General features: G+C 38.8%; 1 protein-coding gene across 1 annotated transcript; it reads right to left on the bottom strand.

Moving 5' to 3' along the window:
* Window positions 1-2,401: 2,401 nt before the first annotated feature.
* Window positions 2,402-23,102, bottom strand: LOC140342972 (cytochrome P450 2F2-like). Its single transcript, XM_072429372.1, has 9 exons — window positions 22,865-23,102; window positions 19,509-19,671; window positions 16,901-17,050; window positions 14,134-14,294; window positions 12,604-12,780; window positions 10,360-10,501; window positions 9,513-9,700; window positions 4,050-4,191; window positions 2,402-3,298 (listed from the first exon to the last, which is right to left on the bottom strand). Exons 1-9 carry the CDS (start codon window positions 23,033-23,035, stop codon window positions 3,117-3,119), a joined length of 1,476 nt encoding a protein of 491 aa, XP_072285473.1. The 5' UTR covers window positions 23,036-23,102; the 3' UTR covers window positions 2,402-3,116.
* Between the last annotated feature and the right edge of the window lie 479 nt (window positions 23,103-23,581).

A 23,581-nucleotide genomic window follows, 5' to 3' on the forward strand; every position in this document is an offset into this window, starting at 1 on the left:
GATGCCGATTATCGGGCGATAAAAATCTGCCGTGTGTACGTAGCTTAACAATTGCTGCTGTGCTTAATGCAGGAAACACAATTTACCTTTGTGTTAATTCTCTATAGTCCACTGAAACCAAAATTCATAAAGCTCTTGTTGTGTTTGGTGGAAAGATGCTTTCTAAAGCATGTAGTATGGACTGTACCTTCCTCTGTTATTGCAAAATTTGCAAATTTCTCGATTGTCTCAGTAATCAGGGTTTATAAATTGATGGCAAAAGAAAGAAAAACTGACGTAATAGGCAGTTTTGCTGTGCTCTACTTTAAGGCTGTCACATGCTTTTCTATTTGTGAAGCTACCAGGCATTTTAGCAGCTTACATATGTCACAGATCCCTGCAGGTCAAGGGGATCTGTGCCTCCTTCAGTGCCACCCACCTTTCACTCCCCTGCTGCCAGCACCATCTCTGCTAAGGCATCATCTCCTCAGGTCATATCCTGGTCTAGGTCATGTGACTCCTGATCAGCTGCTCCACTACCTCAGAGGACTAGAGTGTTTCTCAGACGCGCTCCCCCTGCTGGTGGAGATGTGAACACCACCAACCTCTTATTTCCAGGATCCCTTCTGGTGGTAGGATAGGATGCAGCAGGTCACATGGCCTTATTCATCACATAAAAGGAAGTGAAGGGCAACAGGAAGTTGCCTGAACAATGAGTTCCTTTGGCTCTGTTTCCAGGTTCCTGTTTGTTGATTCTCCTGCTTCTGATACCTTGTGTACCGACCTTGGCTTGAACTTGACTACTGTTGATCACTGCCTGCCCTGACTTCTGGCTTGCCTGACTACTCTCTGCTTCTCGCTCTGGTACCATGTCCTGTTTCTTTCTTCAGTCACCTGCCTCGCCATACACAGGGGCCGCAACCTGGCAGTTGCCCATAGTGCAACATCCTCACCTCTAGAAGCTCTGGTGAAGACCAGGAAGCTGCTTAGACTCTGCCCTCTGTGCACGTCTGTGCCATGTGAGCTGGTGAAACAGAGGGTCCGCCATCCTGCCCCGCAGTACTGTGACAACATAGTTACATAGTTAGGTTGAAAAAAGTCCATCAAATTCAACCACTTGTTAATACTACAAACCAGCATGTTCCAGATAAAACCATAAATACATAGTTGACCCAGAGGAAGGTAAAAAAAAACTTTATAAAGCATAGTAATTTTGTTCCAACAGGGAAAAAAAATCCTTCCTGATCCTGGGAAGCAATGAGATGTTCCCCAGATTCCTGGTGTCCGGTGTCATTTCTTTGTTACCTAACTTTATTACTAAGGTAGATCCAAACATTCTACATGAGCCACTTGTTAATAGAAAGAATATTATATTCCCGCCTCTGCACATGAAACTGGGTCTAATGAAGCAGTTCGTTAAAGCTTTGCCAACTGAAGGAGACTGTTCAAGTACCTCATTTTGCCATTTGCTAGCCTGCCATTTGAAAAAAAAAACCGCCGTTGTGTTTGATGGTCCACAGATTTGCAGCCCATCAAAGATGAACATTTCATGGAAACACACAAGCAAATAATTAAACAGAAATTGTCCAGAAACTCTTGGAGAGCTACAAAATGCTTGGTTGCAATATAAGCATCAAGGTGCATTTTCTGCACAACCTTCTTTCTAACTTCCCAGAAAACCTTGGTGCACTCAGTAATGAGCAAGGTGAATGATTCCACCAAGATTTGAAGGTCATGGAAGGACGGTATCAGGGTAGATGGGATGTACAAATGATGGCTGACCATTGTTGGAGGATACGGAGGGATTGCCCTAACACTGAACACTCAAGGAAAAGCTATAAGCCTAAATTTTTACCTTTACCGCTTATCCAATTAATTTTCAAATGTTTTACTGTAAAAAAATGTCAAAGAGAAACAATTAATTCTTTGTATGACCAAAAGAAATTTAAATAAACAGTACATTCAAGTTATTTCATTATTTTTTCATTTTATGTAAAATTTGTATGTTTTTGACAAAAATGGAGGGTACCCTGTATGGTAAAAACTGGATGTGATAGCAAAAAACTGGAGTCATTTCTGGATTCACCACCCAAAAACTTGTAAAAAAACAAGTGTGAGATCTAATTAAAAATAAAATGTGTTCCCCAGTGTAATAACAATTGAATAAAGGACAACTAGAAATGTTGCTCATTGCAAGTAGTGACAGTTTGGAATTCATACTTTCCTCAAGTTTTCATTAACTATCCTGTAAAAATTGTTAGTAGATTGTGCTGCATACTTTAGTTACAGTGTTATCCAGTGAAGATTTTATCCAAGGGCTTATTTCAGTTCCTAGTCTGGATCCTTGTAATCTTTAGTATAATATGTAGTGAAAATAAAAATAGAATAGAAACCAATAAGAAAATAAATACCATACCATGTATACATTTTATACATATTTAATCAATGGAACAAAGGTGATATGAATAAATTTAGCTTTTACTAATCATAGATAACATTTTATCAACCATTAATAATTAAAGTAACCATGGTTGGGCAGTTAAGGCAGCCTAGGTTAGCCCAGCAGACAGTAGACAATCATTCCCAGGAGGGAAGCCGCTGGCACACTGGTTAATAACGATTACTGATGGAGTTGGCTGATAAGGTATTATATACAGATGATTTATTAAGACAAAGAGGAGACCAATCTGAATGATGTTTTTTAGTAATCGGATACCTGGTGAAAAATATCTTCATGTTAGAACGGCTCTATGCCCAGTGTTATGATAACCTGAATGACTCCAGTAGCCATCTGAATGATGTTTTTTAGTAATCGGATACCTGGTGAAAAATATCTTCATGTTAGAACGGCTCTATGCCCAGTGTTATGATAACCTAAATGACTCCAGTAGCCGTTTTTATAAATAAAGCATGCACTCAAAATCGACATGGAAGAACTTACTACTTGGGGATGCAATGCAAAACTTAGGCTGGGAACCTCAACAGTGTAAATGATCAAATAAGAAAAGTAAAGAGCAGAGAATTTCAGAAAGAAATAAATGCTACACCCACAAATGAATAAGCAAAGTTCTGAATGAAGAACAATTCAATTTTATGATATTCTTTTATCTAAAGACCCTTAATCAATCTCCTTGTTTTTAACGAGGAACAAGGCACATTTTGTATGGCCGTGGTATGTTTCCCAATCCGCTGCTCTCCGGAGTAATATCAATGTCCTTTGGATCCACCAGAGGCTTTGGAGTGAAGTTTTGGAGGATGGTGGTGAAGAAAATAAACAGCTCCATTTGGGCCAGACCTTCACCAAGGCAGATTCTCTTTCCTGGAGGAACATTTAGGAACCATTGTTAAAATAAAAATAACAAAATTTATATTCCACATGGCCTAGGAATGTGAACCATTACAAAAAATCATATCATCTGCATGCCTCTTTGTTTTAATTTTAGATTTATTATGGAGTCTTGTTCCCTGACTTAATCTTTACAAACTGCAATATCCCTTTGATATTCAGTTTTCTGACATGGAGGCAGCTCACCTGGCAAAGACAAGAAAGTTGGTAGGTTGAGTTGGGGGCAGTTGAAATCTTACAAAATGCCTTTACATTGTCAAAGGCAATTTGAGTTGTTTTCGATGGCTAGTGAGAGAAGCAAACAGATACACTTTAAGTGGCTTTTTGGCTAACATAAACTTTTAGACATTATTGTCATTCTGCTTAAGGTTAGAAAGTTGGTCGGTAAAATATAGGTAGTATATTGAAGGTTCTATTTTTCAAGAAAGGAAACTAATAAATACATCCAGGAAACTAGATGAGGCTGTTGCATTATTTGAATATATTTTTGGAGTTTAGGTTTAAAACAATCATGGCTGCATATCTCTTCTTAAATAAATATGTTTTTACTCTATTTTGCTCTGCTTCAATAAGCTGAATTGAACTCCATAGCATTGGTAAAACTCATTATACATTTTGAAAACTAAAAAATATACAATCACTTACTAGTAACATTTTTGTTACCATGCATTATTGTTGGTTTTCTATTTGTATTTTTAATTTTGCAATAAAAAAAATGAAATACCTGCTGAAAATGCCATGAATGCCTCATTCTTCTTGAAGAGTCCATTTTTATCCAGGAAGTGTGTTGGATCAAAAGAGTGTGGATTCTTAAATTTTGTAGCATCATACTGTGATGTGCAAATCAGGGGCATGATGTTCAGACCCTGTAAATAATGCACATCATGATTTATCAGTAAATTATTGCTACAAAACTAACCCAATAGTTGCAGTTCTAGACTCTTGTGATTCATATGCCTCTAGCAAAAAGCAAAAATTGATTACCCTAATATTATGTATTACAGTTTTCACATTGCAGCAGCTTCACACATGCACACATTTGGGGTTCCTTGATAAATCAGAAACTTGTGCCTCTCAGGTCAGTTTAGGTGACACTGATGATAATTTTGGCTATTTGTAAGAGTGACCTTGTTCCCACTGGCCAGCAATAGGCTTTCTTTTTGCTGATCACCACTGTACTGTAAGATGTGAATATAGTAATTATAGAAGTGGTTTCCTAAAGACTTAAAAGTTATTCCCCCATGTTGAAAAGTTTGATCCTCAAATCCTCCATCCAATGCTTTTGTGATCCAGCATATCATCCATTTTATGCACCCCATTCTCCGCTTTCAGTGATATGTTGTCCATGTATACTGTCTCCACAGTCACCTGGCTACTAGTGTGTTGACGAACCCCAAAGCAGATAATAAGTGCCATCTGATAGTAGTACCCCTAGTCATTCATGTGTCTTGGCTGTTGCAAATCAGGAAAAAAAAGAGTATGGCTACAGTTCAGTCATCATTACTATTAAATAGACCAATTTCTCAGCAACATCTTCTTAATAATCACATTGGAGGTTACTTTTATCACCAGCTAATGACCAGCTTATGATCCCCCAAATTGGAAATATTGTAGATTCTTCTCCTTTTGTGTTGATTTGTATTCAGCGTGGACACTATAACCAAGTATCAATAGTACACAGAGTTTTCAACTGTTAAGGGGTAACTGCATGTTAGTGTCCATTTGCCTGCTCTCTTCATCGGGTTCCCTTCTTTTAAGGAAATGGAATAGAAAATTATATATAGAGGTATTTGAAATAATACATTAGTAATCAAGTGGATATCAGATATCTGTATACATTATAATAATCATATTGTAGTCATGTGGTAATTCAGATTTACTACTTTCCCAGCAGCATAACTTATAGCGGAACCAAAGTTACACTTTAAAAGTTTGGTAACTGGCAGGGCTTTATTGCCAACAGGGACATTTGAAATCCTTTCTACAATAATTTTCTTACCTGCCTGATTGTAAGCTATCTGTCAAAACAGGGGTTTGACAACATGTCAGGGTTTCCCAAAAAACCAAGCATGGTGTAACTCACACGCAGGCAAGTGGGCACCAAGATTGAATGAACACCTGCATACCTACCCTGATTTAGTTTATCAAATTGGCTGAGGATCGGAATGCAGAAGGGAGAAGGTGGCAGTGCCCATGGCGGAATGGGAACAGGTAAGCATCCCCAGGGTTTGGTTCCACTTTAAAGCTCAAATTTTAACAACTTATACGTGGCCTTCCCTGTTTTTTTTCTCCCTTCCTTTATCAACATGCTAATGCAATTATCAAACAAATCTATTTTTATTACATTTTAGATCCAGTGAGTCTATCATTAAGTCACTAAATCTCTGGGCTTCAATATTTCAAGTGGAAGTAAACCCAAAACAAAAAAATCACACCTACCTTCAATCCCATAGATCAGTCTGTCCATCGGGAGGTTTCTTCCATGGGGTCCTGCGTCGTCCCGGTATCTGTCTTCGGCTCGGCACAGAGGGAGCGCAAGGTGCCGCCATCTTCTCCCCTATTTTTCTTTCTGCATCACCTGATCTTGCACTTTGCAGGGGCAAAATCTGCTGACGTAAATTGGGAAAAAACTTGCTGATCCCACGGTGCATGCGTAAGATCGGAAATTTTTTTCCCTATTGATAAAAGGGCTCCTTCTGCACATGCCCAAGAAAAATGCTAGACTCTGACCAGGAACTAAAGTGGAATCTATCTGAGATGCTGGAACTTCTAAAATACACAGTGAGAAGCCTGCAGTGTGCTGTGAAATCAGAGTGGGACATTGCAATGCAGAAAAGAAGGGAGCTTGTACAACCATATAGGAAAAATTGAGAGCAGGCAGGTTCTTTATTGCAGATGGGACAGACTATGTCTAAAACAAACTTACCTGCCTGTTTACATTTTTTTAAAAATCAAATCTCCTTGCTTGATCTTCACTTGGTTCTCTTTCAGGTTCAGGATCTTTGGCAATCTGATTAGCCAGGTCAGAATGACAAATTTTCCATGCAGGTGCACAGGAGTTTATTTATTTACAACAACCAGATATGCCAGGGCTGTTTGTTAACTGTAAATGCACAAATTAGTGTAAATTTAAAGAAAACATTGCATACAGACAGGCACATTTGTTTACAATAGAGATGTAGCCTGTCCCTTCTGCAATAAAGAACCTGCCTGCTTGCATTTTTTCCTAATAGCAAATAGCAAGCAAGTATTATATTACTGGTGTAAGAGGTGTAAGAGAGGATGTAAGAAGTTAGCAATTCACAAACAACAATCATTTACTCTTTCCATGCTATAGGCTATGCTAGAACAACTTAAAAAGATAACTAAAGAGATTTGTAAAAGATCTGGAAAGAGTGTTGGAAGAATAAAACCCTTGTCAGGTTTGTATTGCTGGTTCTGACCTGGTTTGGGCAATTTAATGGGCAATTTGAATCCCATTGTCCTGATCACTATTGTTATTGGTATAAAATTGTGAGTTCAAAAATTTGAGAATAGGAGGGAAATTGTTCAATGCAGATACTTGTTTGTGTAAAAACTGTCAGAGAGAGAGAGAGAGAGAGATAGACTTAACATTTTCGTCAGAGGTTTTTAAACATATTGCAAAGCAAAATGGAAAAACGCAGTCTAAATGACTGAAAAGCTCATGGAAGTTCCAAAAATGGCACTCAAGAGAGTCTGACCTAGTGCAAGTCCAGCCAACAACCAATGGTTGAGCATGCATTCCTTGATTCTGGCACACATGCTCCTTCTTTGGTTAATGGGCACATGTGTAGACTTGTGTAATTTTGTCAGATACCCTTGGGCTCCATTTATAAAACAGTAAACTGACATGGCATCAGGCTGAGCTGTCACCACTGAGAAAGACGCAATATACAGACAGTATGATACAAGGTGTTACAAAGCAAATTAGGGAGCCTAAGGTTACTACCTTAAGGATGATATGCCCCTGATTTGGGTAAAAATCTTCCACTTCCCTTTATGTCATGGATGTATGCAAATTACTATTTGTTTATTGTTACTTTTCTTTAAAAATTAAAAAAAAAAACAATAAAAATAATTGAACACAAAAGTCCTCGACTTTCTTTTGAGTCTACAGAGCAAGAGGTAAACAAAAATATTCCTAATTCTCAAAAAACAAGTTTGGCTTAGATAAATTTTAAGATTAACAATAACTGAAAACTGTGCCTATTGTAGACATACGCTCCTTTCTCTTTAAATACTTGTTCATGAAAAACTTTGTGGCTGACTGTTTACAGATAGATTTACATTAGAAGCTCAAAAACCTGCCATATATAATTACCGCAGATATAATTCAAACCATGTGAAAGGTACATGACAGCTGGAATTATCCCATTACAAGTGTTCATGTCATGGGTGTGCTTGTAAATAATATATAAGTACAGTCTGTTCTAATCATTGGTTACGGGGAGGTGTGCGTGCCAAAAATTTCTCTTATTTGGCACGAGAAACATACCTAAGTATTTGCTGAAAGTTTACACAGTTATATCACAGTGTTCCTACAGAGAATTTGTGCAAACAAAGCACAATAATGTGAAATATGACAAACAAAATATGCCATTGTCTACCTTGAACAGAAAAATCCTGAACTGGTTGTATCTTTTATCAACCCGATATTATTTAAAGAATTGTTCCAGACAACTGGTGAAGCCAATTAGTAAGCCACTAATGTTATTAGCAAAAAAAGTCACAACTGTCACTCTGTTTTAAGGTTTGTATAATACAGGTAGTCCCTGGGCTACATACGACATAGGGACTGTAGGACTGTTCTTAAGTTGAATTTGTATGTAAGTTGGAAAAGGTACATTATTTTAAAAAAAATGCAATAAGGGCAGATGTTTGTCTCAACATATTATTAGGCTGTGTGGTGTCAGTTACTGTATAAAATCCTCACTGTGAGTTATTCACAAACAAAGCAAAAAAACAAAGCAAAAATAACTTTATGGAGCTTAGACATTCCTTAACTTCTGGAGCAAGCTGTGCTTTGATATGCAAAAAGAAACACCTGCAGAGTTTGTCTTGGTCATTAAGGAGTTACAGAACAGGAAAAGACTTCTTGTGCAAGTCATGCGAACCACCCCCTCCTACCATCAAGCCTCCGTCCTGCACACAAACATGCAGGGAAGCCCCATTCAGATTTAGGAGTTGTCCATATGTCTGTAACTCGGGGATTACCTGTACACTGCAGTCAGCTTTGAAATGAAAGCATTCATCATGTGGATATTGTATATGCTTTAAGGGAAACTAAACGGCATGTGCACAAGATACATTATCAGTGGCTATCCAATATATAAAAAGTGATAAAGTAGGGTTGGAAGAAGCAGCAAGATGAACGTGATGCAGTGCTGGAGATTGCAGAGCTGTCAATGCTAGAGGAGGGGAACCTGTACAAATTGTACAAGTTGATTTTCAGGCCATTGTGTAAAGTCTTCTCCAGCATATCCCAAAGATTCTCAAAGGGGTTATTGTCTGGACTCTTTGGTGGCCAATCTATGTGTGAAAATATTGTATCCCCCTGAACCACTCTTTCACAATCTGAGCCAGATATACCTAGCATTGCCAAATAATAATGTGTCAGTGCCATAAGGGAAGAAAATCATTCAATTTTTCTTGGCCAGGCAGAATATATATGACGTAGTAACTTCTTACGTCATCTCTGCTCCACCATTCTCCTCATATGGCATCAATCAGCATCATTGGACCAGATTTATTAAAGCTCTCTAAGGCTGGAGAAGATACATCATACTTCATCAGTGAAGCTGGGTGATCCAGCAAACCTGGAAATGATTCCTTAACAGTCATTTGCTATTTTTTACCAAATGTTTTCATTCTTGGATCAGATCCATTCCAGGTTTGCTGTAGCACCCAGCTTTACTGATGAAAGTGTATTCTCTCCAGCCTTGGAGAGCTTTAAAAATCAGGACCATTATCTCCAATTAGTAGGTGAGATCAAGAGATTCAAGAAAAGTTAATACAACTCTCTGAACAGACAATTAAAACATTTAGCAGGTAAACAGTTACCATGTATGTAATAAAACTATATCTCCTTGTGTTTGCAGTCCAGCTCTAGTATTGTTATGTGCAGTAAAGAAGCTTGCAAAATTAATGCCATTTCTTACACAAATACCTCGGGCAAGTGATAGCCACGGAATGTGATGTCCCGGGTCACGGTATGTGGGACGCTCATGGGCACTATGTCTGCATATCTCTGAATTTCATAGATAACTGCTTCAGTGTAAGGCATCTGGCTGCGATCATCCATGCATGGACTTCTGTCTCGACCAATCACATGGTCTATTTCCTCTTGAACTTTCGCTGTTGAAAATATAAATGATTAAAATACATAGATCTCAAATAAACTATTCCTATGCTGAAAAAAGTGTAATAATTAACAAATTATTGTGAAAGCAGAGGCCCGACCTTTTGCTTACCCAGACCTTTATCTCAACTCCTGTCCCCTGCTGAGTGGAGAACTCCAGGTCCAACTTAGTAGGGGTGTGTCAGACCTCTGCAAAGAGACCACTGCTTTCCTACAGAGAACAAGGGTCTTTTTCTGCAGCATGCTGACAACAAGGTTTTCTGGTAAGACTGTGCCTGCTTGCCAAGAAAATTATTATTATATATAAATATATATATATATATATATATATATGTAAAACTTTGCACATATTTTAATGCACTTGCAATGCATTTAGCTAAAAAAAACTAATAGCTCAGTTGAGGTCTAAAACAAATATATATATATATATATATATATATAATTCATTATAAAAAGCATGGCCTCTTTTCCTAGAATACACCCTGGTTTAAAAGAGTCTCTTCTCTATAAAATTATTACAATATATATATATATATATATATATATCGGTCTGATTCTTACTTTGCTTTATAACAAGGATTTCTTATTTTTGTTTTTGGCTATGAAAACAACAATGTGTATTATTTATTTTATTACTTCAATTGCAGGACAATACCTCTCACTTCTGGGTGCTTCAGCATGATCAGAAAACCATATCTCAATGTAGATCCCACTGTTTCTGTACCAGCAAAGAACACATTCACTGTAGTTTTCAACATTGTCTCATAGTTGAAGTGGCTGTTTGGGTTTTTCTGTTCCTAAAAAAACAATAAAAATATATAAAGCCTATTTTGTTGAACATAACAAAAGGATTAAAATTCTTTAGCTTTCTCCAAAGTAAGTAGATATCCCTTCTTAGTTATAAACAGGTATTTCCAGTGGGGATTTAGCCTCAATTCTATGACAGTTGTGAATTACTGGTTTCTTAGCGGGGCTTTGTTTATTATTCTTTTTTTTTTGCTCCTATGGGCGCCCAGACATCTCAGCAATTTAGGTGACAGTTTAACCCTACAAACTGTGAAATTCTGACTTTCCTTCTGACTACAGTGTAAAAATGTTTTCTGACAGTAAAATTCCTTCTAGAGGAAATCTAAGCTATTTCGAAGAATAGTATGTATTTTGGATGAGCAAATTTGAAGGGCAAAATATAAGCAAAGGAAACTGGAACAATGGGGAAAAGTGAACCTGACAGAGTAAACTAATCAAATGAGAGAAAATAGGATCGATTTATATAGAGCCCTGGTTATCCCGCAGAAAAGGGACACCAAGACAGATATATGGAGAGAGTAAATGGCTCCAGTGGGCACACAGACATAGTGGGCCTAATTTATTAAAGCTCTCCAAGGCTGGAGAGGATACACATTCATCAGTGAACCTGGGCCATCCAGCAAAACCTGGAATGATTTCTTCAAAGTCATTTGCTATTTGTTAGCAAATGTGTTTAATCCTGGACCAGATCCATTCCATTTGCTGGATCATCCAGCTTCACTGATGAAAGTGCATCCTCTCCAGACTTGGAGAGCTTTAATAAATCAGTGTGTCATAATTTGCAAGGGTATATATATCATTAGGCATCATGGGAATTCTCCTAAAGGCAGCAAAGGCAAACAGGTTGCAAAATATTTACCAGCAGGATGCCCTGTGCTGGGGATGTAATAATCAATGTCCCCTTTTTCGGGGCAATCAACACGTTGCAAAGCTGGTGTTTCTATATCTTTGCTGTTACAAACAAGTGATCATTATGTCCACTATGAAATAGTTTTACTAACAAAATAAATCTTCTGCCTGTAAATAACACTACAGATTTCACTGCATAAAGAAGGCGGCAGTGTTCATCTATTTATTTATGTAATTATTAATAATATGATACAATTACAGTTGTAAAAAATACATTTTTAAAAAAAGGATACAATTGGGAAAAAAGTAATTTACTTACATTTTTACACATTTGTTGGTGAATATTATTATTATTACTAATAGTAATATTTAAAAAAACAACACAAAAAAAACACTTTTACTGGTAAAAAGACCTCGATCCCCCTGCAAACCAAGTCAAGTGGGCTATTTGTCATCCTGGCATCACTCTTTATTCAAGCACAGACAGATAGTGGGCCCAGCCATCTTTTTTCTTCTTCTTCTGCTCACGTCACCTGATCTGGCATTGTGCAGGTGCAAGATTGTTTGACGTGTATTCCTAAAAGTGTAAAAAAAGTGCTGATTTCACCGCGCATGGGTGAGATCGGCACTTTTTTTAACATTCTAAGAAAGCCCTAATCTTGGGCGTGGACAGAAAGGAGAACCCTTCAATCTTTATTAATGTGGTGGTAAACATGGAAAAGGAGTGATTCTCCCCCAAAAATGTTAGATAAATCAATTAAAAAAAGAAAAAAAAAATGTATGATAAGGGTTAGCCACCGTTTTATATAGTGTTAAAATGTGGTCCACTTTAAGACACTGGATCTGGTTTTGTAAGTCTGACACCCTCTCCACTCCTTATTTACATAAGGCACAGCTACAAGAGATGTTTTTACAAAAGACTTTTCAAGCTGTCAGAAGAAAGTCAGACCCTTCAATACTATAAAGCTTAGTTGAAGAGTTAAGTTAAAGAGCTCTAAAAATGTATTTGTAGTGAAACTGCCATGCCAGAAGTTAGCTTTAACAATGTTTGATATACACATTTCACTTTTCACCTCACTATGGAATCGTCACTAACTCTAGGTTAACTGATGACCATAAATGTTAACAATCATACTTAAACTTTTAGGGCTCCGTTCCAGCCTGCAGGTATTGTGTTCTGCCAGTTATTTTATAGGGCGTTCAACAAGTACATTGGCTTGGTAAACAAAGGCTAAATACACACCTGTTCAATTTTTATGAGAAAACAGTCTATAAAATCACGAGGGTTGTTTGGGTCCAGTGTCTCTTTGTTCATCCGAAGTCTCTTTGCCACAAACGCTCCAAGCTTTACATAGTTTTTGTAAATCTTTTTGTGTGGGCCTGGAACATACTGCATGATTTTTGGAAACACGAAGAGTAGCTGTAAGAGAAATAAAAAAATGAGTGACATGGACATAAATTAAATTTATTTTTAATCAGGTAACTGATATGTTGCATAGCAAACATTATATAGCATTACCTTGATTGCACTTTTATGTGATAGGTTATCTTTAAGAAGATATTAAGGGTCACCTATGCACTTTGTGTAACACCTGCCATAAGGTTTCTAGGACACACAGGCAGACACTGGAATGCATGTGGGGCACTTTCTATGACATGTTGAAGGGATTAGGTGGCATCACGTACAAATCAAGACCAGCAGACCAGTATTATAGGTGGGGAGGTGAGAGCCTGCCCCATACTGTACCTAAACATCAAAGAGGGGGGAGAGCACAGGCTGCCAAGGAAATGTTGAAAAAAATAAGTTTAGCTTCTTATTACTTTACCCCTGGACCAGCAACAAAGCTTTAGTGGAACCCTAGAGTTCCTCCAGGAGGTTGCTCCCCTATTCCCTATGCTCCAAGGCTACCTGGCAGAAATACCTGCATGGCACCAGTGATATTTTTAGTGGTTTATAAGATAGTGTTTTGAGCACAGCATAAAGGCAATTCTCTCCACTGGCCCCAAATTATTTTATTTTAGCAGGGGTTCGCCAAGAAAATTATTTAAAAGGTTCCTCTTGGAAAAAGGTTGAGAAAGGCTGTTCTAGATATAATAATATTTTAACTTAATCAAGATTTCAGATTTAGGGGCTTCATGAATGTTATCAGAGCCTCGTTACTTATTTGTAAATGCTAGCTAAAATTGATGCTATTTAATGTTACCAAGATAAGACAACTAGACACAAAGTGTAGAACCGAAAACTGCTGGTAACCAGCTCCACAGTAACAGGAAGCAAAACGTCAAAGTAATTAAGCTGATGTCACATACAATACAGACATCTGTGCAGGGTGACATTTGTATTGAAGGTATCACTCTTCTATACAATCTTCCTCCTCCTCTCTCTCACTTTATCTCACTATCCTTTCTCCATCCCTTCTCCATCTTTCTTTCCCTCTCCCCTTCTTTCTCTTCTCCTCCTATCTCCCCTCTATGCTACTCTACCACTCTCTCCCCGTCCCTCCCATCTACCTCCCTCTCCCTCTCTCTCCCTTATCCCTCTCTGTCTCTCCTTCTTTTCTCTCTTTCCCCCCTCTCTCACCCCACTTTCCCTCACTCTCTTTTGTTCATGGATAACAGCTTCCATGGTGTGTATCAGTGTCAAAGGCTTCTATTAGCTGGGGAAAGGGCAGCACAAGCTAGCTGGCCTAGGGGAACAAAAAGTATAAATCTGGGCCTGTCTATGCCACACTTTATTATAAATATGTTATAGTATCCCATGTAACACCCTCACCTGTCCCCATGTAGAGCTCATAAGGTGCCAACTGTTGTTGATTAGATAAAGCAGATTCATAAATTCGTCATCTCTGTAGTCAAACCGATCTCCAAACACCAGAGAGCAGATTATGTTGGAGCCAGCAGAGCTAAATCCAAAGGTAGGGTCTAGGGGCTTTCCTGAAAAGATAAAAAGAAATGTGTGGCTTAACAACATAATCCATTCTAAAACTTGTTATTGACAATATTAAAAGAAGATACCGAGCCCAAACTGTTTTTTGATTTGAACAGAGTGGGAAAAAGTTACTGGTAAAACCTGTTTCCACTGTTCATCTACCTAAGAGAAAGGAAAATAGGGGTAAGAGAAATACCTTCCCTTACAGTTGTTACCAGAACAGATGACCCCCATCGGAACATTTTCTGCATATTCTCTTAATGAAAGATAAAATAAATGTACTTCACATTACTCAACACCAACAATAATGGTCTCCAGGACACTTAAAAAGGTTGAAGCTCTTCAGCAGAAACATTGTCAACAATAAAACATTTTAGGACTAACAGTGCTAAACTCCAGGCAGATATATACTGAAAGATAGAAATGCAATTCTGCAAAAGTAAGCAGTATAACTAGGGCCATATTTCTCACAAGGCAAACTAAGCCATGACCTAGGGTGCTATGAACATTCTCTCTCTCCCTCCATATCTCTCTATTCACTCTCCCTCTTTTTTTTTTCTTTTTTCTTCCATTTTCTGAATGTCAGGAGTTACTGAAATGGTTTTGCAATCTAAAATATTTAATTGTGTACTTTTCTTTTTTTTTTGTTATTGCATACCTCTGATATTGCAAACTTCTGAGCACATTTGTACATTCTGCCCTGACATTTTTGATATCATCATAACAACCAGATTAAAGGAAAGAAATAATGAGAAAAATAATACCTGACTTTGTGAAAACAATTTATTATAAATGTATGTATAGGAAGCATAAAAAGGCAGATGTTAGAGATGAATAAAAAACATATACTGTAGAACCTCGGTTATTCGGCACCCACGGTGAATGGCCGATTCTCCATAAGTGTAGTGTCCGGTTAACTGAGGTTACTCTGAAACTGGGGTTTCTCAGTTATTTAGCACTAGATTTGAATAGAGAGACTTTTACCCATTCACCTTTAGTGCTAATTGGCTGAATGGCCGAGAAAGGGGAAAAGACGACCCTGGAGCCGTCATCGGGGTTTCCCTTTTCTCAGCCAATCACAGAGTGGAGCAATCAGAAGAGCTCTGCTCTCCTGACTGCTCCAGCAGCCCTAGGGGAGCTGTGTTATGTGTTGTTGGATGCAGAACACGTACCATAGCTCTGCCAAGGCTGCTAGAGCAATCATTAAAGTGGAGCTATTGGGTGCCAGTTGAATTTGAATTTTCCAGTTATCTGAGTTCCGGATAAGCGGGGTACTACTGTATATTTTTTTGTATTAGGATCCATCTTTTTGCACATTTATTTATCATGGCATGTTACTAAAAAAACTGCATTTTTTAAAGCTGTACTCCAAGCAGGAAGGTAAAATATCAACTCATGTAGATATGAAGTCATTACAAATGGTATATATATTTTAAATCTAGCTAGTTTATATATGCCTTTGCAGCACTGGGTCCCAGGTTCGAATCTCAGCTAGGACGCTATCTGCATGGAGTTTGCAGGTTCTCCCTGTGTCTGCGTGAGTTTCCTCCCATGTCCCAAAAACATGCAGTAAGGGTAATTGGCTTCCCCTCAGAATAGACCTTTGATGACATATGACTATGGTAGGGACATTAGATTGTGAGCTCCTTTGAGGGACAGTGGCATGACTATCGACTTTGTACAGCGCTGCGTAATATGATGGCGCTATATAAATACTGTGTAATAATAAAATATATCTAAACTTTTGTGTCAGCTCTTTGACAACCTCTGTACTGTAAAGGAAATTTCAGGCTTGTGGTTGACTGCATCATTCTACCGTAGACTCAACTGAGCTCCCAAATGTTCCAATCCAAATTAATGAGCGCAAATGGAAACCACTTTGTGCAAGCATCTGTATGTGGCAGTTTTTGCAGTGGATCATGTTGCAGTTACTGAAAGCAAAAAGCAATTCCGGTCGACCAAATGCTTTTCTTCCATGAAATAGCATCTCAGCTGCACTCAGCCCCGCTCAACTGCATGGAAGAGCAGCTGGCACACTTTTCAGTTGTCAGCATAGTAGCTGAAATGGGCAACTGGGAGCAGCTAACAGGGCAGAGGAGAGGGGCATCACTAAGGACCACTTGGGTTTGGTGGATGCTTATAAACTGAAGAACATACTCATTGAAGTACAAAGCAGCATGAGTATTCATCAGATCAGTGTGTAGGTTCTCCATCCCAATCTAATCACATGCTGGCTAGTTGTGTTGCTTCTCTACAGAGACAAGTCAGGTCACCAGCCTTGGTTCTTCTGTTTTGCAGATCTGTATAAATCTCATGGCTTTACAGACAGAAATATAACCTTTCAGACAGATAATTAAGTTCCCTTAATTGTATTCAAATGTTTATTCAGCTGCTGGTCTCAGTTTTAGCCATACATTTTAATGCAGCTCTAAAAGTGCCATTCATAAATGATGGGCAGTCACATTTAAATCAACTCTAGTCAAAGTTTCACAGCCAGACAGGGAAAAACAAAACCCACCTGTCTGTGAAAAGAATTCCATCATTGCATACCTTCTGGCTGAAATATAATGAAGGTGAATATAGTTTTGGCCTTACCAGCCGTAGGGGTTACCTTCACTTTTTCGGAACTCTGATATTAGACACTGGGCCTCTTCCTTCACCCTTTCTTCCAGGCTTCTCTTCCCCATTCCAAAATTCTTTAGAGTATGGATAGCAAAACGTCGGAGCTGCTTCCATCTTTCTCCTGTCCCATATACAATTCCTAAAGACAAAGACATAATCAACATCCATTAACATGACTGATTTAAATTCTCACATTAAAATATATTTTGCATTTATAGATGGTTGTAACTCGGAATTATATGTGGGAAGGATAACTATAAAAATGTTGTCTGGTAGTTATATTATTTTTTATGTTTATATATTTTTTTTAAACAGAGGCTTTCCATAGTTTTTAAAAGTTTATGAACATTTTATATATATTGCACAAAAAATATATTTTATTTTTCAATCTTGAATCTACCAAACACTATAATAGATTATATTTGTAAAAAAACAGATACATTCCCTATAAAGAAAAATGTATTCTTTCATTTTTATAGGGGTGCCTCCAACCATTTTTTGGGGATGGGGTGCTATGCTGGTATACATAGGGGAGCTTAGTCCCCAGTCTAGAGCCTCAAGTAAAATTAAAAGCAGACACACCATGGAAAGAAACATTTAGTCAGAAAATGAACAGTACTGTACCTAAAAATAAAGCCGAAAGGTCTAAGTATTCACTGTTCTTTCCTTTTAGCCTTTGTTTTAGCAATTGTAGTGCAGAACAAGGTGACTCAGTTGTTAGCACTCTGGCCTTTACAGTGTTAGGTCCCAGGTTCAAATCTAGGCCAGGACACTATCTGCATGGAGTTTGCAGGTTCTCCCTGTGTTTGTGTAGGTTTCTTCCCACATTCCAAAAAAACATACAGTTAGGATAAATGCCCGCCGCCTAAAAATTGACTGTATTACAGACTATGGCTATGGTAGGGACATTTGATTGTGAGCCCTTTTGAGAGACAGCTATTGACATGACTTTGGACTTTGTACAGTGCTGCGTAATATGTTGGCGCCAGATAAATACTGTGTAATAATAATAGTGCAGTTAGGATCATTGTTGGTTTAATATTGACCTGGTGCAGCTTAAGGAGATAGTGGATGTGCCCAAATGGTGCTAACAGTGGGAAGGGCTTAAAGGAGTATGGTAAATAAAACCAAGGTCTACTTTTCTCCCAGTTAAAAGTTCAAAATGCATGGGTCTGAAGTGTGGAATTCATAGAGTGCAAGGGTTGGTAATCAGTAATTAACAAATTATAGTGTTCATGAGAACGCAATGTAAAGAATGCAGAGGTGATGAGTAAGTAACACACAAAGTACAGTGGGCAGGATTAAGTAAAGCACAGAGTACAGGGGGTCAGTAATTCATTAATTCATAGAGTATTGAGGAAGTAACATTGAGTGCAGGGGTCAAGATTAGGTAACACTTAGTGTGCAGAGGTTTTGTGTAAGAATCCCACAGAGAGCAGTGGTCAGCAGTAAGTATAGCTTACTGTGCATAAGTAAGTGGCACACAGCCTAATACTACTTTACATCTCCTCATCTCTTTTCTATACAGGCCAGTACGTGGAGAGCTCTAGGTAGCCCAGGCCCCTCACTTTTTCATTCAGCTCAGACAGGCTTTTTTAAGGTCTCTGGGCCAAGCAGCACCTTGAGCTCAATGGAGTGTCACACTTACCTCTTCCCCTCTAAAGCGAAGACGCCTCTCACCTGCGCATGCGGGCAGTTCTGATGCTGGGCGTGCCTCTGTTTTCAAGCTTTATCAATTCCCTCCAATCCCCTGGCAAATCAGCCTCTTGATCAGCTCTGGCTATTTAGCTAGCTCACAGACTGCACTCTGTGTTCGTGCAACGTGTCTCCATTGTGCCGAGCCCCTAGTTCTGTTGATCTATTTCCTGTTCACCTGTGGCTTAATGCAGTGTTTCCGCTGTCCAGCTCCTGCGTTAACCCCTCGTTGTCTAGTCTGTTGGTTCCCAGCCAACTTCCCTGTGCTGTTTATTTGTTCCTGTCTGTCTGTGGATATTCTTGAGTCACCTGTGTCTCCTGTTGCTTCCAGTGTCTCCTGGGTTCCCTGCGCCCGCAGTGGCCCCTGTATCACTAGTGTCTGTCTCCTGGAACCCTGGCAATTGACCCCTGGTGTGTGACCTGACCTCTCTTGCTTGCTGCCTGCCTCAACCCCGGCTTTCCACGACTATCTTTCTGCCTTGTAATTTGGTACCATGCTTTGTCCACCTTGATGAGCCAAAGGACCGCAACCTGGCAGTAACCAGTGGCACAACATCCTCACCATCAGAGGCTCTGGTGAAGCCTGGTTACTGCATAGACCCTTTGCCTTGGCCCTCACACGACCTCCGTACAAGCCATAATGCCCCCTAGTGGTCCTGTCTCTCTGTGCATGACATGGAGCTGTCTACTCCCGTAGTAAATCCTTGGTAGGGTATAACCTGAGCAGCCACCCACCAGCTACTGACTCCCACTGCATTTGAGCTTGCATGTGGCAGCTGGCACATGGCAAGCATAAGAATAGAATTTACGGAATGACATTTTGAAAGCTTTTAAAGGCACACGTCCATAGGCAGGATTTTGATGCATTTTCATGTGTTGTACTTTAACATTCATTCACTTACCATTTCCTTTGCTGTATTGTTGGACTGCTGGAAAATCTCCTCTCCCACTAAATTCTTCTGCATGATCTATTAGAGCTTCCTTTAAAATCTCGTATCCGCACATGACCACGGTGGGGCGAGAACCAAGATAAAATGTGTACATGGGCCCATACTTTTTGCTAAGCTTTAAAAAAAAAAAAGAAAGAAATCCAGTTAGATATTCAAGATGTTTATTAACTTTTTTTTTACATAATATTATAGTTAAACCCTTATGCCTGGTGTATGGGCAGATAACATTTACTGTTTGGTAGTGTAATATTGGCCATTGCTGATGTAAGAAAGCATTGTTAATATCATTGTTGACTGGGTAATGTGTAACTAAATCAAGAAGAAAAAGGGAATATATTGGAGCTTACCAGGCTACATTTGTGGTGGATACATTTGTTTTCTTCTCCAGTAACACCTTACCTGTCCTGCGGCACTCTATGTTTTATAACATAGGGTGGAGGTGTTTAGTACTCCACCTAAAAAACTAGGAATAATGATTACTGATATAGTTCAGCACAGACAGAAATCACAGAATGTAACTCTGAAAGGCATATACTGTTTGTGATGTTTCCCAACTTTATTACCATGTATTTTTCATAAAAGCCCTAAAGTAGGTCACTCTGTTTCAAGTACTCCTTTCTTTGTGAGCTTTTACTCTAGTATGTCCTTATTGAGTATAAATGGTGTCCAGTTTCTTTAATTACAACAAAACACTTACATCTGGTCTATAGTTATATGCTGGTAATACTGCAGTAGTGGATTTACTAGGTGAAAGTTTCTTATAGTATGGAGTATGTGAATCATAGTTTAAGAAACTATCAGTGAAATCTGTATATCAAAGTGATCTGTACATTAAGGCAGCTGAAACCTTGCTGTTGGCCATTTTGGATTGCAAAACACACTGCTGCTGTATGCCAGGGATTGGCAAACCACACCACAGGTAATTAGATTTGCACGAGGCTGTAGTGCAAATCTTCAAATAGCAATAGCTTTTGGTCAAAAATTACTTTGGGAGATTTTGGGAATTGTGCTGCTATCTACCACAGCAACATGCACAAAAAGTGGTTCCCATCTGCTCCCATTCACCTAATTGGGAGCAGATGGGACCACAGCTGAACTAGTGGCAGGACACTGCAGCTCACTGAGAGTATGAAATTACTTTTAGTCTTTTATAGCCTCTTGTGCCTCCCTATTTGTGATGGTAGAACCCAAGGACTTAAAAAATAGGTTATGGAGCAAAGAGATAGAGGGGATTAAAATCAACTAAATAGACTAAAAGTCAAAATCACCACTTAAGTTTGCCTATATCCTCTGATTCAATGACAATTTGACAAGTAGTTTTTACGAAAGGTAATTTAATGATAATGGTAACTAACTTGCTCAGAATTGTGACAAGTTGACTTTAAAGTACAGCCACCTAAGGAAAAAAACATAAATCTTCAGTAAGTAAATAAATATTTCAGATAAAATGGACTTGTTGGACTTGAATGTGTTTTGTAGGTCATCAGTATTCAGAGATATTTCTATGGCTATTCTCCATTACTGACCCTGACCACGCTTTTATGTTGCACCATAAAATGTAGTTATCACCAAATGACTGCATGCTTACTGCGTAAAATATGTGAAATGTTCCCCTAGATAAATAAATTGTGTAAAAGAACATCATGGTGTCCTGATAAGCTCCTGGCATAAAGGCACTACAGAAAGCAGAGGAAAGGTGTATATCTAAAACCTATTACACTGAATTTTTTGGTCACCAGTTAAGTTCAGATTTTGTTTTAAAGAAGAGCTGAATTCTGTGCTCAAAAAAACAGTGGCTAGTCATTAGTAATATCCGTTATCCCCCTGTAGGGGATCTGATCTTTCTCCAATACTGAATAATCAAGGCTAGTTCTGCACTGTAGAGGTAGCCATCTTGGTAGAGATAGGACTTTTGCTTCCTTATGTCAGACACTCCAGTAACCACAACGAAGAACAGATCAGTAGGAATGTCACCAAATCTCAGTCTAAGGTTATCAGTTTTTACAAACAGTTTTGAACAGTTTTACCACTGGGTGCCAAGTATTAGGCTACATACACATGCCAGATGAATCTTGTCCGATAAGAGCCACAGGGCTCATCTTAGGTGAGACAGGTGCACAGAGGTGTTCGACATCATTCAAGGGTGGATTCATGAACGACATGGATCCCTCCTCCCTTCTCCAAAGAACAGAACAGTGCTGTATGTACAGCACTCCTTCAGTCAAAAATTGTCAAAATCTACCGTGTGTATGTTGCCTTAGACAATGGGTGTCCAGAGGCAATAAACACCATGGTGAATTACAGCTATTCATAAAATACCCTAAATCTTCTAGGACTGCGGTCAGAGGCAGACATGCCATAGATCAGAGGTCGCCAACCTTTTGGACCTCAAAGACCACTAAATCTACGGACTCCAGACCGCGGCTGCGCGGGGGACCGTGTGTCACTCAAAGGGAAGAAACTTCCCCCAGAGTGATGTCATGATGCCAGAGCACGCTCATTCGCCCATGGCAGGTCTGAGTCTGCGATACGGGAGTGGGTGGGTTGTGTTCACACAGCCCGCCCACTGCCCTGAGCCTGCAATCCATACGGGGGACCACCAAAATTTTGTCGTGGACCACTGGTTGGCGACTGCTGCCTTAGATCTCACATTGCAGATATTCAAGATACACTGAAATGCCCAGGCACATGGTATATAGTTTCAGAGCCCTTAATTACAATTATTATTTCAATCTTTTACCTATACCCCTATATAAGCTTCTCTTTGAACATATAGGGAAAAAAATAATGCGTTTACCAAATGTTGATATAACTTTTATATTTCCCAGATGTTTTATACTTTGTCATTGTAGACTGATTTTTTTTTAACACTTTATAGATCTTATACCTTAAAAAGAATACAGACTCACTTACTACAAGTTGGCAAATCAGTATCTACATTACACATTTAAGTTGAAGTGTCATGGATAGGTTATAGAATAACGAAGGAGCAATGCAGTTAGGAACTATGTACTCCTTAGTGTACGAATATTAAATTATGCGTGATTGCTTCTGAGAGTTTATTGAAGTAATAATGGTGTTGGTCCAGAAAATCCCATTTTTTTTGCATTTTATTGGGCAGGCATTTTTTTTTATAAATAGCATTGCTTGTTGTACCATTGCATTCCATAGAGCAATATCAGGTTTAATTTGCAATTTGATGAGAATTTTTTGCTTTAGCTGTAACTTATACCCATACTACCCTAGGCTAAGACTATTCTGCATGATTCTTTGAACAATGAAGCAATGATAATTCAAAACCAGCTCACCTCAACCAGAGACTTAATGAGATCATTCATCTTGACTTGGTGCATGTTTCCTATGAAGGGAAGAGGAAAAGGACCAGGGGGTAGCCTTCCTTTGACCTTCCATCGTGGCAGAAATAGGATAGTTGTTATGAGGAATATGAGAATAAGACAGAGAATCCCACTGAGCTCCATGATTAGTGACCGGAGCCACAGAGAGCTACAACAGGACTGGATGAACAGATGGAAGGAACTACATATACTCTAATTCCAGGAAATTTTATGACTGTTATACAGCCTAAGCATTTCATCACTGGTGTTCAGTAAACATCATTCACATTTACAGGTTTCATTGGGTCATCACAACTGGTTCAATGCCAGTGGTGTACACAGTGTCCTCAACTAACAGCTAGTTAAGGACATCAACAAACTGACAATCAAAATAAAGTATCTCTTTAATTTTCTATAGTGTAGAGTTTCTCCTATTGTACAAAGAAAGATTAAAAACACTCAATAAATTTTACCAGTACACGGACCTCATCTATAAAAAATAATAATTAATATTAGTGTTAGGAGACAATTATTTGGCCAGCGATCCTTACTCTCTTCATAGGTGTTGTTTGCAGCAGGGAAGATCAGGCAAATAGTCCCCTGCCCTGCAGCTGGTGGCATCCCCGGCTTTCGTTTGGATGTGAATGGTCCATCTGCATCCCCGACTCCGACACTGTGCAGCTGAAGGGG

This window comes from Pyxicephalus adspersus, chromosome Z, assembly GCF_032062135.1.
Source record: "Pyxicephalus adspersus chromosome Z, UCB_Pads_2.0, whole genome shotgun sequence".
Taxonomy (NCBI): Eukaryota; Metazoa; Chordata; class Amphibia; order Anura; family Pyxicephalidae; genus Pyxicephalus; species Pyxicephalus adspersus.

What these genes read in the sequence shown, in the direction of transcription:
- LOC140342972 (XM_072429372.1), bottom strand. Translation starts at nt 23,035, where the DNA reads ATGGAGCTCAGTGGGATTCTCTGTCTTATTCTCATATTCCTCATAACA. An exon ending in TCATTAAGTCTCTGGTTGAG is followed by an intron (nt 19,672 to 22,864) that starts GTGAGCTGGTTT and finishes TTTTTTTTAAAG; the next exon opens with CTTAGCAAAAAGTATGGGCC. An exon ending in AGAGTTCCGAAAAAGTGAAG is followed by an intron (nt 14,295 to 16,900) that starts GTAACCCCTACG and finishes TTATCTTTTCAG; the next exon opens with GAAAGCCCCTAGACCCTACC.